The sequence below is a fragment of the Salmo salar genome, chromosome ssa09 (assembly GCF_905237065.1).
Source record: "Salmo salar chromosome ssa09, Ssal_v3.1, whole genome shotgun sequence".
Taxonomy (NCBI): Eukaryota; Metazoa; Chordata; class Actinopteri; order Salmoniformes; family Salmonidae; genus Salmo; species Salmo salar.
Window position 1 is genome coordinate 147,623,494 of NC_059450.1, and position 16,835 is coordinate 147,640,328.

Genomic DNA, 16,835 nt, shown 5'->3' on the forward strand with positions numbered 1-16,835 from the left:
TCTGAGGATCTCATCTCGGTACCTAATGGCAGTCAGGCTACCTCTGGCGAGCGCATGGAGGGCTGTGCGGCCCCCAAAGAAATGCCACCCCACACCATGACTGACCCACCGCCAAACCGGTCATGCTGGAGGATGTTGCAGGCAGCAGAACGTTCTCCACGGCGTCTCCAGACTCTGTCACGTCTGTCACATGTGCTCAGTGTGAACCTGCTTTCATCTGTGAAGAGCACAGGGCGCCAGTGGCGAATTTGCCAATCTTGGTGTTCTCTGGCAAATGCCAAACGTCCTGCACGGTGTTGGGCTGTAAGCACAACCCCCACCTGTGGACATCGGGCCCTCATACCACCCTCATGGAGTCTGTTTCTGACTGTTTAAGCAGACACATGCACATTTGTGGCCTGCTGGAGGTCATTTTGCAGGGCTCTGGCAGTGCTTCTCCTGCTCCTCCTTGCACAAAGGCGGAGGTAGCGGTCCTGCTGCTGGGTTGTTGCCCTCCTACGGCCTCCTCCACGTCTCCTGATGTACTGGCCTGTCTCCTGGTAGCGCCTCCATGCTCTGGACACTACGCTGACAGACACAGCAAACCTTCTTGCCACAGCTCGCATTGATGTGCCATCCTGGATGAGCTGCACTACCTGAGCCACTTGTGTGGGTTGTAGACTCCGTCTCATGCTACCACTAGAGTGAAAGCACCGCCAGCATTCAAAAGTGACCAAAACATCAGCCAGGAAGCATAGGAACTGAGAAGTGGTATGTGGTCCCCACCTGCCGAACCACTCCTTTATTGGGGGTGTCTTGCTAATTGCCTATAATTTCCACCTGTTGTCTATTCTATTTGCACAACAGCATGTGAAATGTATTGTCAATCAGTGTTGCTTCCTAAGTGGACAGTTTGATTTCACAGAAGTGTGATTGACTTGGAGTTACATTGTGTTGTTTAAGTGTTCCCTTTATTTTTTTGAGCAGTGTATATACAAAAATAAATGTGATTGACAAAAAAGGCAGTGTAGATCACAATTACCCATCATGCATTGATCTAATAACACTTAAAAGATTGTTCTGAAGTATGCCCCCCAAAAATGTATTTTCCTATGAATGAAGTCGCACAAAAATGCACGAAATCTGCTAAAATACTTTTTTACATAATTTGCACGAATTGAGTGTGAGATTGTGTTGCTCATTCCTATTGTTTTCATTGTAGAACAGCTCCTTCTAAAGGGAAGGATATACTATACCTTACAAGTCTTCAGAGCTTCTTGATTTATTGTCAAATTCAGGATAAGAGCAAGTAAAATGTTGGCCTCTAAAACTCAGCATTCTTGGGAGTTTTTCCTGACCGCCTGACTCTGGGCACTTGTCATTCACTACTACACTCACAGCTCTCTCCCGTCCTCCTCCATGTCAGCCTGCCACCTCCAGACAAATGAGCTAATCAGAGACATGGCAGTCAAGTCGTTGTGGAGATATTTAGGCCTACCTGCGGAGATGCTGAGCTAGGATAGATTATGACGAAGTCCCATGTGGCTCAGTTGGTAGAGCATGGTGTTTGCAACGCCAGGGTTGAGTGTTTGATTCCCATGGGGGCCCAGTACGGAAAAATGTATGAAATGTATGCATTCACTACTGTAAATTTCTCTGGATAAGAGCTTCTGCTAAATTACTAAAATGTAAGGCTAGAGATGTGATTAATTATATACCGGAAGGAAACACAATGTCAGCTGCCTTATCCATCTCACTGTGACCACCTGGTGGATCCCAGGGCCTTTGGAAAGGTCTACTGGGAAGTATGCGATCTGCTGAGTGCGACACGGAAAATCACTGTGACTGTCTGCAATCAGAACGGAGACCGGGACACCGGGAGAAAAACTACCGGAGCTGATTGGTGACAGGCAGCAAGCGCTCTGTTCTCGTTATCTGCCCGCGCTCTAGACCACAGAGCCACTGTAAATATAATTTACCGAAGCCCTACCAATCCCCGTGCGCAGAGAGAGAGAGAGAGAGAGAGAGAGAGAGAGAGAGAGAGAGAGAGAGAGAGAGAGAGAGAGAGAGAGAGAGAGAGAGAGGCACCCACATCCATCCGCTTGTCCCTTGCTCAACGATAACACACCATTCCCTCTCTCAGCTCCTCGTGACACTTCCTTCTTATCACACTCAGGGCGGCTCGTGGAAGGCAGCGGTACCGTGTGTGTGTTGCATCTACCGGGAGGCGCAAGGCAGGATGCGCGATGGGGCAGGCGTGTGGACACGCGCTTCTCTGCCGTAGCCAGCAGTACCAGCCCGCTGCTTCCGAGATGTAAGTGCTACAGGAGCGCGTGTTGTATTGTGTATTCTGTGTGAGAGTGAGAGACATATGCAGGGCGAGAGCTTTACATAAAAGCACAATCTTTATCTGATGCTGTGCCTGAGCAGTGGGCAATTTGTGTGTGTGTCTGTAAAGAGTACAGAGTTGGTAACTTCACTAACAGCAACACCACCTGTGCATAAAGAACAGTGCAAGTGCTCTCCTTGCTTCTGATGTTTTGATGTTGTTAGCCAGCGTGTGTGTGTGTGTGTGTGTGTGTGTGTGTGTGTGTGTGTGTGTGTGTGTGTTGGTTAGGTTTAGGGTTAGGAGCTAGGTTTAGGTTTAGGAGCTAGAGTTAGGTTTAGGGTTAAGGTTAGGTTTTCGGGTTATGGTAAGCGCTCGTGTAAGGCTTAGTGTTAGGCGTTAGAGAAAATAGGATTTTGAATGGGACTGAACTGTGTGTACCCACAAGGTTTGTTGTATAAGACTATTATAATTTCACTTTGATGATGAGGATATTTCTGTCTTCAAGGGAATTTATTTACCTGGGCGGTTTCATTAATGAGAGGAGTTGAGAGGAGAATAGAAGAGAAGAGAGGAGGAGAGGAGAGGAGGGTGGTTGTGATGGTAGGAGAGGAGAGGAGGGTGGTTGTGATGGTAGGAGAGGAGAGGAGGGTGGTTGTGATGGTAGGAGAGGAGAGGAGGTTGGTTGTGATGGTAGGAGAGGAGGGTGGTTGTGATGGTAGGAGAGGAGGGTGGTTGTGATGGGAGGAGAGGAGAGAAGGGTGGTTGTGATGGTAGGAGAGGAGAGGAGGGTGGTTGTGATGGTAGGAGAGGAGAGGAGGGTGGTTGTGATGGTAGGAGAGGAGAGGAGGGTGGTTGTGATGGTAGGAGAGGAGGGTGGTTGTGATGAGAGGAGAGGAGGGTGGTTGTGATGGTAGGAGAGGAGAGGAGGGTGGTTGTGATGGTAGGAGAGGAGGGTGGTTGTGATGGTAGGAGAGGAGAGGAGGGTGGTTGTGATGGTAGGAGAGGAGAGGAGGGTGGTTGTGATGGTAGGAGAGGAGAGGAGGGTAGTTGTGATGGTAGGAGAGGAGAGGAGGTTGGTTGTGATGGTAGGAGAGGAGAGGAGAGTGGTTGTGATGGTAGGAGAGGAGAGGAGGGTGGTTGTGATGGTAGGAGAGGAGGGTGGTTGTGATGGTAGGAGAGGAGGGTGGTTGTGATGGAGGAGAGAAGAGGAGGGTGGTTGTGATGGAGGAGAGAAGAGGAGGGTGGTTGTGATGGTAGGAGAGGAGAGGAGGGTGGTTGTGATGGGAGGAGAGGAGGGTGGTTGTGATGGTAGGAGAGGAGGTTGGTTGTGATGGTAGGAGAGGAGAGGAGGGTGGTTGTGATGGTAGTAGAGGAGAGGAGGGTGGTTGTGATGGAGGAGAGAAGAGGAGGGTGGTTGTGATGGTAGGAGAGGAGAGGAGGGTGGTTGTGATGGTAGGAGAGGAGAGGAGGGTGGTTGTGATGGTAGGAGAGGAGAGGAGGTTGGTTGTGATGGTAGGAGAGGAGGGTGGTTGTGATGGTAGGAGAGGAGGGTGGTTGTGATGGGAGGAGAGGAGAGAAGGGTGGTTGTGATGGTAGGAGAGGAGAGGAGGGTGGTTGTGATGGTAGGAGAGGAGAGGAGGGTGGTTGTGATGGTAGGAGAGGAGAGGAGGGTGGTTGTGATGGTAGGAGAGGAGGGTGGTTGTGATGAGAGGAGAGGAGGGTGGTTGTGATGGTAGGAGAGGAGAGGAGGGTGGTTGTGATGGTAGGAGAGGAGTGTGGTTGTGATGGTAGGAGAGGAGAGGAGGGTGGTTGTGATGGTAGGAGAGGAGAGGAGGGTGGTTGTGATGGTAGGAGAGGAGAGGAGGGTAGTTGTGATGGTAGGAGAGGAGAGGAGGTTGGTTGTGATGGTAGGAGAGGAGAGGAGAGTGGTTGTGATGGTAGGAGAGGAGAGGAGGGTGGTTGTGATGGTAGGAGAGGAGGGTGGTTGTGATGGTAGGAGAGGAGGGTGGTTGTGATGGAGGAGAGAAGAGGAGGGTGGTTGTGATGGAGGAGAGAAGAGGAGGGTGGTTGTGATGGTAGGAGAGGAGAGGAGGGTGGTTGTGATGGTAGGAGAGGAGGGTGGTTGTGATGGTAGGAGAGGAGAGGAGGGTGGTTGTGATGGTAGGAGAGGAGGTTGGTTGTGATGGTAGGAGAGGAGAGGAGGGTGGTTGTGATGGTAGTAGAGGAGAGGAGGGTGGTTGTGATGGAGGAGAGAAGAGGAGGGTGGTTGTGATGGTAGGAGAGGAGAGGAGGGTGGTTGTGATGGTAGGAGAGGAGAGGAGGGTGGTTGTGATGGTAGGAGAGGAGAGGAGGGTGGTTGTGATGGTAGGATGGGGGGAGGGTGGTTGTGATGGTAGGAGAGGAGAGGAGGGTGGTTGTGATTGTAGGAGAGGAGAGGAGGGTGGTTGTGATGGTAGGAGAGGAGAGGAGGGTGGTTGTGATGGTAGGAGAGGAGAGGAGGGTGGTTGTGATGGTAGGAGAGGAGGGTGGTTGTGATGGTAGGAGAGGAGAGGAGGAGGGTGGTTGGGATGGTAGGAGAGGAGAGGAGGGTGGTTGTGATGGTAGGAGAGGAGAGGAGGGTGGTTGTGATGGGAGGAGAGGAGAGGAGGGTGGTTGTGATGGTAGGAGAGGAGAGGAGGGTGGTTGTGATGGTAGGAGAGGAGGGTGGTTGTGATGGTAGGAGAGGAGAGGAGGCTTGTTGTGATGGTAGGAGAGGAGAGGAGGGTGGTTGTGATGGTAGGAGAGGAGAGGAGGGTGGTTGTGATGGAGGAGAGAAGAGGAGGGTGGTTGTGATGGTAGGAGAGGAGAGGAGGGTGGTTGTGAGGGTAGGAGAGGAGAGGAGGGTGGTTGTGATGGTAGGAGAGGAGAGGAGGGTGGTTGTGATGGTAGGAGAGGAGAGGAGGGTGGTTGTGATGGTAGGAGAGAAGAGGAGGGTGGTTGTGATGGTAGGAGAGGAGGGTGGTTGTGATGGTAGGAGAGGAGAGGAGGGTGGTTGTGATGGTAGGAGAGGAGGGTGGTTGTGATGGTAGGAGAGGAGGGTGGTTGTGATGGTAGGAGAGGAGAGGAGGGTGGTTGTGATGGTAGGAGAGGAGAGGAGGGTGGTTGTGATGGTAGGAGAGGAGAGGAGGGTGGTTGTGATGGTAGGAGAGGAGGTTGGTTGTGATGGTAGGAGAGGAGAGGAGGGTGGTTGTGATGGTAGTAGAGGAGAGGAGGGTGGTTGTGATGGAGGAGAGAAGAGGAGGGTGGTTGTGATGGTAGGAGAGGAGAGGAGGGTGGTTGTGATGGTAGGAGAGGAGAGGAGGGTGGTTGTGATGGTAGGAGAGGAGAGGAGGGTGGTTGTGATGGTAGGATGGGGGGGAGGGTGGTTGTGATGGTAGGAGAGGAGAGGAGGGTGGTTGTGATTGTAGGAGAGGAGAGGAGGGTGGTTGTGATGGTAGGAGAGGAGAGGAGGGTGGTTGTGATGGTTGGAGAGGAGAGGAGGGTGGTTGTGATGGTAGCAGAGGAGGGTGGTTGTGATGGTAGGAGAGGAGAGGAGGGTGGTTGTGATGGTAGGAGAGGAGGGTGGTTGTGATGGTAGGAGAGGAGAGGAGGGTGGTTGGGATGGTAGGAGAGGAGAGGAGGGTGGTTGTGATGGTAGGAGAGGAGAGGAGGGTGGTTGTGATGGGAGGAGAGGAGAGGAGGGTGGTTGTGATGGGAGGAGAGGAGAGGAGGGTGGTTGTGATGGGAGGAGAGGAGAGGAGGGTGGTTGTGATGGTAGGAGAGGAGAGGAGGGTGGTTGTGATGGTAGGAGAGGAGAGGAGGGTGGTTGTGATGGTAGGAGAGGAGAGGAAGGTGGTTGTGATGGTAGGAGAGGAGAGGAGGGTGGTTGTGATGGTAGGAGAGAAGAGGAGGGTGGTTGTGATGGTAGGAGAGGAGAGGAGGGTGGTTGTGATGGTAGGAGATGAGGGTGGTTGTGATGGTAGGAGAGGAGAGGAGGCTTGTTGTGATGGTAGGAGAGGAGAGGAGGGTGGTTGTGATGGTAGGAGAGGAGAGGAGGGTGGTTGTGATGGAGGAGAGAAGAGGAGGGTGGTTGTGATGGTAGGAGAGGAGAGGAGGGTGGTTGTGATGGTAGGAGAGGAGGGTGGAGAGGAGAGAAAATATTGTCAGGCACATTGCATCTCTTTCAGCAGGAGTATAGCCTACCTGACTGGCATGAAAATCAACCACGGGGAAAGCGTCCTTCATTCGCTATTTAAGTGCATAGATGACATGTATTTTTATTAAACAGGTGCATTATAATGGTCCATTCTAAATCATATATTATTTAGAATATCTATAAAAAATGTATATACATATTTCACCTTTATTTAACCAGGTAGGCCAGTTGAGAACAAGTTCTCATTTACAACTGCCACCTGGTTAAGATAAAGCAAAGCAGTGGGACAAAAACAACAACACAGAGTTACACATAAACAAACGTACAGTCAATAACACAATAGACAAATCTATATACAGTGTGTGCAAATGTAGAAGAGTAGGGAATTAAGGCAATAAATAGGCCCTAGAGGCTAAATAATTACAATTTAGCATTAACACTGGAGTGATAGATGTGCAGATGATGATGTGCAAGTAGAGATACTGGGGTGCAAAAGAGCAAGAAGATAAATAACAATATGGGGATGAGGTAGTTGGGTGTGCTATTTACAGATTGGCTGTGTACAATGATCGGTAAGCTGCTCTGACAGCTGATGCTTAAAGCTAGTGAGGGAGATATGAGTCTCCAGCTTCAGGGATTTTTGCAATTCGTTCCAGTCATTGGCAGCAGAGAACTGGAATGAAAGGTGGCCAAAGGAGGTGTTGGCTTTTGGGATGACCAGTGCAATATACCTGCTGGAGCGCGTGCTACGGGTGGGTGTTGCTATGGTGACCAGTGAACTGAGATAAGGCGGAGCTTTACCTAGCAGAGACTTGTAGATGACCTGGAGCCAGTGGGTTTGGCGACGGATATGTAGTGAGGGCCAACCAACGAGAGCATACAGGTCGCAGTGGTGGGTAGTATATGGGGCTTTGGTGATAAAATGGATGGCACTGTGATAGACTGCATCCAGTTTGCTGAGTAGAGAGTTGGAGGCTATTTTGTAAATGACATCGCCAAAGTCAAGGATCGGTAGGATAGTCAGTTTTATGAGGGTATGTTTGGCAGCAAGAGTGAAGGAGGCTTTGTTGCGAAATAGGAAGCCAATTCTAGATTTAATTTTGGATTGGAGATGTTTAATATGAGTCTGGAAGGAGAGTTTACAGTCTAGCCAGACACCTATGTATTTATAGTTGTCCACATATTCTAGGTCAGAACCGTCCAGAGTAGTGATGCTAGTTGGGCGGGAGGGTGCAGGTAGCGATCGGTTGAAGAGCATGCATTTAGTTTTACTAGCATTTAAAAGCAGTTGGAGGCCACGGAATGAGTGTTGTATGGCGTTGAAGCTTGTTTGGAGGTTTGTTAACACAAATAAGGGCCAAATGTATACAAAATGGTGTCGTCTGCGTAGAGGTGGATCAGAGAATAACCAGCAGCAAGAGCGACATCATTGATGTATACAGAGAAGAGAGTCGGCCCGAGAATTGAACCCTGTGGCACCCCCATAGAGACTGCCAGAGGTGCGGTCAACAGGCCCTCCGTTTGACACACTGAACTCTATCTGAGAAGTAGTTGGTGAACCAGGCGAGGCAGTCATTTGAGAAACAAAGGCTGCTGAGTCTGCCAATAAGAATGCGGTGATTGACAGAGTTGAAAGCCTTGGCCAGGTTGATGAAGACGGCTGCACAGTACTGTCTTTTATCGATGGCGGTTATGATATCGTTTAGGACCTTGAGCGTGGCTGAGGTGCACCCATGACCAGCTCGGAAACCACATTGCATAGTGGAGAAGTTACGGTGGGATTCGAAATGGTCAGTGATCTGTTTGTTAACTTGGCTTTTGAAGATTTTAGAAAGGCAGGGCAGGATGGAAATAGGTCTATAACAGTCTATGTAAAGACAACATTAAATTAAGAATAGTCTGATGGGTGACAATATTAGCCTATCATTTGTGAATGATGTATTATCACTTGATGCCCAGCTTGTAAGGCAGCTTTGCGACTTTTTCAAATCCTAGTCGCACACCTCATGTAGCCCAGCCCATAGTCCTATATGTTTAATAAGGTTAGTATCACACCTCATGTAGCCCAGCCCATAGGCCTATATGTTTTAATAAGGTTAGTATCACCCCTCATGTAGCCCAGCCCATAGGCCTATATGTTTTGATAAGGTTTGTATCACACCTCATGTAGCCCAGCCCATAGTCCTATATGTTTTGATAAGGTTTGTATCACACCTCATGTAGCCCAGCCCATAGGCCTATATGTTTTAATAAGGTTAGTATCACACCTCATGTAGCCCAGCCAATAGGCCTATATGTTTAATAAGGTTAGTATCACACCTCGTGTAGCCCAGCCCATAGTCCTATATGTTTTGATAAGGTTTGTATCACACCTCATGTAGCCCAGCCCATAGTCCTATATGTTTTGATAAGGTTTGTATCACACCTCATGTAGCCCAGCCCATAGTCCTATATGTTTTGATAAGGATTGTATCACAACTAAAGTGGCCAAATAACTTCTTAAAATGAAGCACATTAATCCGCTTTACAACAGGTGTAGAGCCTAACTGACATACAGTACATTGGAGGCACGTTTGGGGAAGATCATTTTCACTATAAAAATGCACCTTTATAATAAAAGCATTACATACATAATCACATTTGTTTTCCCTCAAATTGATTGCATTTTGGACCATTCGTGCTTATAGCCTACTGCCGTGTGTGCATTGCTGCGCTTATAATGTGAAGAAATAGCCTAATAGTTTATCAACAATTTAAGATAAACATTCTGATCTGTTGCATCAGGCTCAATGTGTTTAAAGTGTTTTTTTTTATGTGAGTGGTTGTATTCATTTGGGATCTATCTTATCCTACAACTGTCCCAGCGTATGTTTGGAATATTTATTTATTGGACAGAAGGACACGTTGACCAATGGAATAGGTCAACTTTTGTACCATGGGGGATAGTAGATTGCCATTGGCTAGTGATTTGGTTGTTCGTTAGGCCGACTCGTCTTATTGGCTGAGGAAAAGTAAACGTGGACAGATCTTCTAACATCTTCAATATGAACCTCGGAACTCGATAAGAAGGACGTACGCAGTTATGTTTCCGTCTTCACTTGTAGCCTTCTGCTTCGCCGTGAGAAGGACCCGATCACAGGATGTGCATTGGCTAGTAAGACTTTAGATATCTGAGAGAGCCATGTGAGTGAGATGCTTTGGAGCGTGACAGCCGCGGGAAGAGAATCAACATTATTATGGATTTTGAGGGGGGGGATTTACGGCCACTCGTGGGATGCCAGTGGGGGGGGGATTACAGCCACTCGTGGGATGCCAGTGGGGGGGGGGATTACGGCCACTCGTGGGATGCCAGTGGGGGGATTACGGCCACTCGTGGGATGCCAGTGTGGGGGGGGGGGGATTACGGCCACTCGTGGGATGCCAGTGGGGGGGGGGATTACGGCCACTCGTGGGATGCCAGTGGTGGATGCCAGTGGGGGGGTTGTTAAATTGTGAATGAGAGACTGATGAAGAGCTCATGCCTTTAATACGACTTTTTTCATCATTACAGTTGCATCATTCAGCCTTACAATGTATTAAATATCAAAACACATAGACCAACATTTGTATCACAACTAAAGTGACATAAATAACTCTAAATGAAGTATATAGGAGTACCTGTTTCTTTGTTAACTGCTCAACACAGAATAGCTGCATGTGAGCACTCCCTGAAATCATTTGGAGAAAATATCCTTTGTATTTTATTCATTCTATGTTCAATTGTATTCTTCATACTATAAAATAATGCCATGGAATTCTAAGCAAATCTTGTCTGCTAAATGAACTAGTGTAGCCCACAGCCATATGGCAGAGCCAGATCAGGACCTAACATAAGGACAACAATTCTGTTCTTCTGAAATAGATTTTATTCACATCATGTTTATTTCTACCTGTTTAAAATAAAGAATGTATTTTATTGTGACGGTGTAGGCTGTAATAAATGGACTCGTCAGTGTGTTATCATCTGTAATGTGAGCACTCATCAATACTGTGAGATTCTACTGTTACAGACTTCACTGTTAGTTGGGTTAACTTCACACACACACACACACACACACACACACACACACACACACACACACACACACACACACACACACACACACACACACACACACACACACACACACACACACACACACACACACACACACACACACACACACACACAGAGATACCTAGTTGCCTATCACTGGTACTATGGGGAGTGGAAGAGTGTGTGTGTGTGTGTGTGTTGGATGTGCTTATTTCTTTGTGTTGCCGTGTTTGGGGCTTGTGAGGGGGAGGTGTGTGTGTGTGTGTGTGTGTGTTTTTTTTGGGCTTGCTGGTGTGGTGTGTGTGTGTGGGTCAGGGCGAAGTGTGTGGGTGGAGACTGACAGAATGACTCAAAGCTATCTCTCCCACTTACATGTTCATCCTCACATTTTCCACTCTGTCTAAAGTGTCAGCGTGTACACACGTACACACACACACACACACACACACACACACACACACACACACACACACACACACACACACACACACACACACACACACACACACACACACACACACACACACACACACACTTGAGAATGCACATAAGCACACACCCACATAAGCACTCAGGCATACTCAACACACACACACACACACTGCCCTACAGGGTTACCAACGTTACACACACACACACACACACACACACACACACACACACACACACACACACACACACACACACACACACACACACACACACACACACACACACACACACACACACACACACACACACACACACACACACACTTGAGAATGCACATAAGCACACACCCACATAAGCACTCAGGCATACTCAACACACACACACACACACTGCCCTACAGGGTTACCAACGTTACACACACACACACACACACACACACACACACACACACACACACACACACACACACACACACACACACACACCCATAGACCTATATGTTTTAATAAGGATTGTATCACACACACACACACACACACACACACACACAGCCCTACAGGGTTACCAACGTTACACACACACACACACACACACACACACACACACACACACACACACACACACACACACACACACACACACACACACACACACACACACACACACACACACACACACACACACACACACACTTGAGAATGCACATAAGCACACACCCACATAGATGCCTCTACCTACTAGAATCTGAAGTCAAATGTCTACTGATGATCTGGTGTTTCTGTCCCCAACCAAGGAGGGCCTACAGCAGCACCTAGATATTCTGCAGAGATTCTGTCAGACCTGGGCCCTGACAGTAAATCTCAGTAAGACCAAAATAATGGTATTACAAAAAAAGTCCAGTCGCCAGGACCACAAATACAAATTCCATCTAGACACCGTTGCCCTAGAGCACACAAAAAACTATACATACCTCGGCCTAAACATCAGCACCACAGGTAACTTCCACAAAGCTGTGAACGAGCTGAGAGACAAGGCTAAGAAGGGCCTTCTACGCCGTCAAAAGGAACATAACATTTGACATAACAATTAGGATCTGGCTAAAAATACTTGAATCAGTTATAGAACTCATTGCCCTTAATGGTTGTGAGGTCTGGGGTCCGCTCACCAAACATAAATTCACAAAATGGGACATTTACTTTTTTTTATGTATTATTTATTTATTTATTTCACCTTTATTTAACAAGGTAGGCAAGTTCTTATTTACAACTGCGACCTGGCCAAGATAAAGCAAAGCAGTGCGACAAAAACAAGAAAACAGAGTTACACATAAACAAACGCACAGTCGATAACAAAATAGAAAAGAAAAATTGAAAAATCTATGTACAGTGTGTGCAAATGTAGAAAAGTAGGGAGGTAAGGCAATAAATAGGCCATAGAGGTTGAAAATAATTACAATGTAGCATTAATACTGGAGTGATAGATGTGCAGATGATGATATGCAAGTAGAGATACTAGGGTGCAAAAGAGCAAGAGGGTAAGTAATAATATGGGGATGAGGTAGTTGGGTGTGCTATTTACAGATGGACTATGTACAGGTAAAGTGATCGGTAAGCTGCTCAGACAGCTGATGCTTAAAGCTAGTGAGGGAGATATGAGTCTCCAGCTTCAGGGATTTTTGCAATTCGTTCCAGTCATTGGCAGCAGAGAACTGGAAGGAAAGGCGGCCAATTGAAGTGTTGGCTTTGGGGGTGACCAGTGAGATATACCTGCTGGAGCACGTGCTACGGGTGGGTGTTGCTATGGTGACCAGTGAGCTGAGATAAGGCGAGGCTTTACTTAGCAAAGACTTATAGATGACCTGGATCCAGTGGGTTTGGCGACAGATATGTAGTGAGGGCCAGCCGACCAGAGCATACAGGTTGCAGTTGTGGATAGTATATGGGGCTTTGGTGATAAAATGGATGGCACTGTGATAGACTGCATCCAGTTTGTTGAGTAGAGTGTTGGAGGCTATTTTGTAAATGACATCGCCAACGTCAAGGATCGGTAGGATAGTCAGTTTTATGAGGGTATGTTTGGCAGCATGAGTGAAGGATGATTTGTTGCGAAATAGGAAGCCTATTCTAGATGTAATTTTGGATTGAAGATCCTTAATGTGAGTCTGGAAGGAGAGTTTACAGTCTAACCAGACACCTAGGTATTTGTAGTTGTCCACATATTCTAGGTCAGAACCGTCCAGAATAGTGATGCTAGTCGGGCGGGCGGGTGCGGGCAGCGATCGGTTGAAAAGCATGCATTTCGTTTTACTAACATTTAAAAGCAGTTGGAGGCCACGGAAGGAGTGTTGTATGGCGTTGAAGCTTGTTTGGAGGTTTGTTAACACAAATAAGGGCCAAATGTATACAAAATGGTGTCGTCTGCGTAGAGGTGGATCAGAGAATCACCAGCAGCAAGAGCGACATCATTGATGTATACAGAGAAGAGAGTCGTCCCGAGAATTGAACCCTGTGGCACCCCCATAGAGACTGCCAGAGGTCCGGACAACAGGCCCTCTGTTTGACACATATCTGAGAAGTAGTTGGTGAACCAGGCGATGCAGTCATTAGAGAAACCAAGGCTATTGAGTCTGTCGTTAAGAATGCGGTGATTGACAGAGTCGAAAGCCTTGGCCAGGTCGATGAAGATGGCTGCACAGTACTGTCTTTTATTGATGGCGGTTATGATATCATTTAGGACCTTGAGCGTGGCTGAGGTGCACCCATGACCAGCTCTGAAACCAGATTGCATAGTGGAGAAGGTACGGTGGGATTCGAAATGGTCGGTGATCTGTTTATTATTATAGGTCTATAACCGTTTGGGTCTGGAGTGTCTCCCCCTTTGAAGACCGAGGCAGCTTTCCAATCTTTGGGGATCTCAGACGATACGAAAGAAAGGTTGAATAGGCCATTAATAAGGGTTGCAAAAATTTCTGCTGATAATTTTAGAAAGAGAGGGTCCAGATTGTCTAGCCCAGCTGATTTGTAGTGATCCAGATTTTGCAGTTCTTTCAGAACATCAGCTGTCTGGATATGGGTGAAGGAGAAGCGGGGGGTGCTTGGGACAGTTGCTGCGGGAGGTGAAGAGCTGTTGGCTCTTCACCTTGGGGTAGCCAGGAGGAAAGCATGGCCAGCCATAGAGAAATGCATATTGAAATGATCTATTATCGTAGATTTATCAGTGGTGACAGTGTTTCCTAGTCTCAGTGCAGTGGGCAGCTGGGAGGAGGTGCTCTTATTCTCCATGGACTTTACAGTGTCCCAAAACATTTTGGAATTGGTGCTATAGGAAGCAAATTTCTGTTTATAAAAAAGCTAGCTTTAGCTTTCCTAACTGACTGCGTATATTGGTTCCTGACTTATCTGAAAAGTTGCATATTCGCTGCTAATGCAGAACGCCACAGAATGGTTTTGTGCTGGTCGAGGGCAGTCAAGTCTGGGATGAATACGGGCGATATCTGTTCTTAGTTCTACATTTTTTGAATGGGGCATTCTGGGAATGGGGCTTATTTAAGATGGAGAGGAAAGCAACCAGGCATCCTCTACTGATGCGATGAGGTCAATATCCTTCCAGGATACCCGGACCAGGTCGATTAGACAGGCCTGCTTGCTGAAGTGTTAAATTCTACAACCACCTAAAAGGAAGCGATCCTCAAACCTTCCATAACAAAGCCATCACCTACAGAGAGATGAACCTGGAGAAGAGTCCCCTAAACAAGCTGGTCCTGGGGCTCTGTTCACAAACACACCCCACAGAGTCATCACCTACAGAGAGATGAACCTGGAGAAGAGCCCCCTAAACAAGCTGGTCCTGGGGCTCTGTTCACAAACACAAACAGACCCCACAGAGTCCCAGGACATCAACACAATTAGACCCAACCAAATCATGAGAAAACATAATTACTTGACACATTGGAAAGAATTAACAAAAAAAGTAAGCAAACTAGAATGCTATTTGGCCCTAAACAGAGAGTTTACAGTGGCAGAATACCTGACCACTGTGACTGACCCAAACTTAAGGAAAGCTTTGACTATGTACAGACTCAGTGAGCATAGCCTTGCTATTGAGAGAGGCAGCCGTAGGCAGACCTGGCTCTCAAGAGAAGACAGGCTATGTGCACACTGCTCACAAAATGAGGTGGAAACTGAGCTGCACTTCCTAACCTCCTGCCAAATGTATGACCATATTAGAGACACATATTTCCTTCAGATTACACAGACCCACAAAGAATTTAAAAACAAACCCAATTTTGATAAACTCCCATATCTACTGGGTGAAATACCAGTGTTCCATCACAGGAGCAAGATTTGTGACCTGTTGCCACAAGAAAAGGGCAACCAGTGAAGAACAAACACCATTGTAAATATAACCCATATTTATGTTTATTTATTTTCCCTTTTCTACTTTAACTATTTGAACATCATTACAACACTGTATATAGACATAATATGACATTTGAAATGTCTTTATTGTTTTGGAACTTTGTAAGTGTAATGTTTACTGTTAAATGTTATTGTTTATTTCACTAAGTGTTTATTTTCTATTTCACTTGCTTTGGCAATGTTAACATATGTTTCCCATGCCAATAAAGCCCTTACATTGAAATTGAAATTGAATTGAGAGATATAGAGACAGACAGACAGACAGAGAAAAGACAGAGAAGAGACAGAGAAGAAGACAGAGAAGAGACAGAGAAGAGACAGAGAAGAGACAGAGAAGAAGACAGAGAAGAGACAGAGAAGAGACAGAGAAGAGACAGAGAAGAAGACAGAGAAGAGACAGAGAAGAGACAGAGAAGAGACAGAGAAGAAGACAGAGAAGAGACAGAGAAGAGACAGAGAAGAGACAGAGAAGAAGACAGAGAAGAGACAGAGAAGAGACAGAGAAGAGACAGAGAAGAAGACAGAGAAGAGACAGAGAAGAGACAGAGAAGAAGACAGAGAAGAGACAGGGAAGAGACAGAGAAGAAGACAGAGAAGAGACAGAGAAGAGACAGAGAAGAGACAGAGAAGAGACAGAGAAGAGACAGAGAAGAGACAGAGAAGAGACAGACAGACATACAGACAGACATACAGACAGACAGACAGACAGACAGAGAAGACAGAGAAGACAGAGACAGAGACAGACAGACAAAGAAGAGAGAAGAGAGAGAGAGAGAGAGAGAGAGACAGACAGACAGACAGACAGACAGACAGACAGACAGACAGACAGACAGACAGACAGACAGACAGACAGACAGACACAGACAGACAGACGAGAGAGAGAAAAAGAGACAGAGACAGACAAAGAAGAGAGAGAGAGAGACGGAGAGAGTGTGTCAGTGTCAGTATTTCTCTTTGTGTCTGCAGAGCGATATTGATTGGTTCATATAGAGGTGTGTGTGTGTGTGTGTGTGTGTGTGTGTGTGTGTGTGTGTGTGTGTGTGTGTGTGTGTGTGTGTGTGTGTGTGTGTGTGTGTGTGTGTGTGTGTGTGTGTGTGTGTGTGTGGTGTTCTCTCCCCCACACTGATGGCCTGTTTTGTTAGAGAGAAGAGGTCTGTGAGGTCTGTCTGTGAGAGTGAGGTCTGTCTGTGAGAGTGAGGTCTCTCCCTACTTCACAGTAATAGAACTCTCTCTTCCTCTCTCCATCCCTTACCCTCTTCAATTTCACTTCTCTCCTGCTGGAAAGGGTGATGAGATGGAGGGATGGAGAGAGGTGCTTCATAAAATACTTTTAAGGGTTGCCAGGCAACTAATGGTGTCCCTTGGACAGGTGACTTATCTGTATAGGAGTTTTCTGCTGTTTCATTATACAACAAATGTTGTGTGTGT

General features: G+C 47.1%; 1 protein-coding gene across 1 annotated transcript in view; it reads left to right on the forward strand.

The window, feature by feature from the left end:
• The first annotated feature begins 2,087 nt into the window (after window positions 1-2,087).
• The window catches only part of LOC106593519 (cGMP-dependent 3',5'-cyclic phosphodiesterase), a 262,404-nt gene continuing 247,656 nt past the window's right edge, over window positions 2,088-16,835 (forward strand). Inside the window, exon 1 of the mRNA XM_045724806.1 lies at window positions 2,088-2,293. Coding sequence (XP_045580762.1) covers window positions 2,226-2,293 — 68 coding nt within the window. The 5' untranslated portion in view covers window positions 2,088-2,225. The remainder of the gene's footprint in view (window positions 2,294-16,835) is intronic.